This window comes from Aplysia californica, unplaced genomic scaffold (assembly GCF_000002075.1).
Source record: "Aplysia californica isolate F4 #8 unplaced genomic scaffold, AplCal3.0 scaffold00389, whole genome shotgun sequence".
NCBI classification, from domain to species: domain Eukaryota; kingdom Metazoa; phylum Mollusca; class Gastropoda; order Aplysiida; family Aplysiidae; genus Aplysia; species Aplysia californica.
The window spans coordinates 176,018-177,254 of record NW_004797659.1 but is presented as its reverse complement, the minus strand read 5'-3'; the positions used below and the strand labels follow the sequence as shown (position 1 = coordinate 177,254).

The 1,237-nt window shown below is 42.7% G+C and overlaps 1 protein-coding gene across 1 annotated transcript in view; it reads right to left on the bottom strand.

Annotated features, from left to right (window-relative positions):
• Positions 1-1,237, bottom strand: part of LOC101852196 — a gene marked incomplete in the record, with an annotated part of 19,349 nt that overhangs the window by 7,639 nt on the left and 10,473 nt on the right. The window contains 2 exon segments of the mRNA XM_013085606.2: positions 102-206; positions 1,001-1,196. Of these exon segments, the coding sequence (XP_012941060.1) occupies positions 102-206; positions 1,001-1,196 (301 nt within the window).

The window sequence follows — 1,237 nt, the reverse complement described above, 5'->3', positions numbered from 1 at the left end:
TACTACTACTACTACTACTACTACTACTACTACTACTACTACTACTACTACTATAGTATAACTATTATTATTACATTTATTATTACAATTACTATATTTACCTCTGGCAATCTTGACAGCCACGGTGGTCATGTCAGAACAGCGGCAGATACCAGACGCCTGGGCTTGAAGGACGCAGCCAAACGCTCCCTCACCCAGCTTGGCTCCTGGACAAAATAAATCAAAACAAAATAAATCAGAACAAAACAAAACCTCTATAGCATTGCGCTTACCACAAAAAGTTGATCTCAATATTACTTACATCTCCAGCCCCAATCGACCGTAACCTTAACCATATCCCTTAACCCTAACCCAAGGACCCTATTGTATAATCTCCTTTCCCTAACCCTAACTCTAATCCTAACCCTAATCCTAAACCTATAACCCAAACCCTAACCCAAACCCTAACCCAAACCCTAACCCAAACCCTAACCTTAACCCGAGCCTTAACCTTTACCCTAACCCTGACCTCGTACTATACACTAAATGTAAATTGCTGTTGCTTTTACAACAAATTTTTTATCATCAAATTTTAAACCATTTAATCCCATCATTGACCAAATTCAAGTCGTGATGCGAACTTTTTTGTGGATGCATCCTACTTGTGTTTCGCTCGCTCATGTTACTTTATACAGTTGCGAGAATGGCGTAAAACTAAACGAAACTAAACTAAACTAAACTAAAGCGTGCTATACAAAAACGATTTTGATGATGATGGTGATGATGATGATGATGATGATGATGATGATGATGATGATGATAATGATGATGATGATGATGATGATGATGATGATGATATCACAATTACTGTTGACTCAGCGATGAGGCGGACTTTAGCCCTTCAGCCACTGTCAAGTAGCCCTAATCTCAAGTGACCCAGCTAAGAAAAGAATACAGCCTGCACAACTCAACGAACAAACAAACAAACAAACAAACATGCAGACAAACAGGGAACACTAACCGAAGCTCAGCTGCTCCAGGGGGAACTCCCAACGATCACATGACTGGGTGACGTCAGCAGTGGGCGTGGCATCGACGAGGCGGCGAGGGCTCTGGTCAGTGAGAGCGTGATGACTCATCCTGGACAGTGAGGAGCTCATGTAAGGGGCATAACCCGCGTAGTCTATGTCAGACCTCAGCGGGGTCAGCACCTGGTCCTGTAAAACAAAAGGCAGAGGTCGGTCAGCTGTCTCTCTCT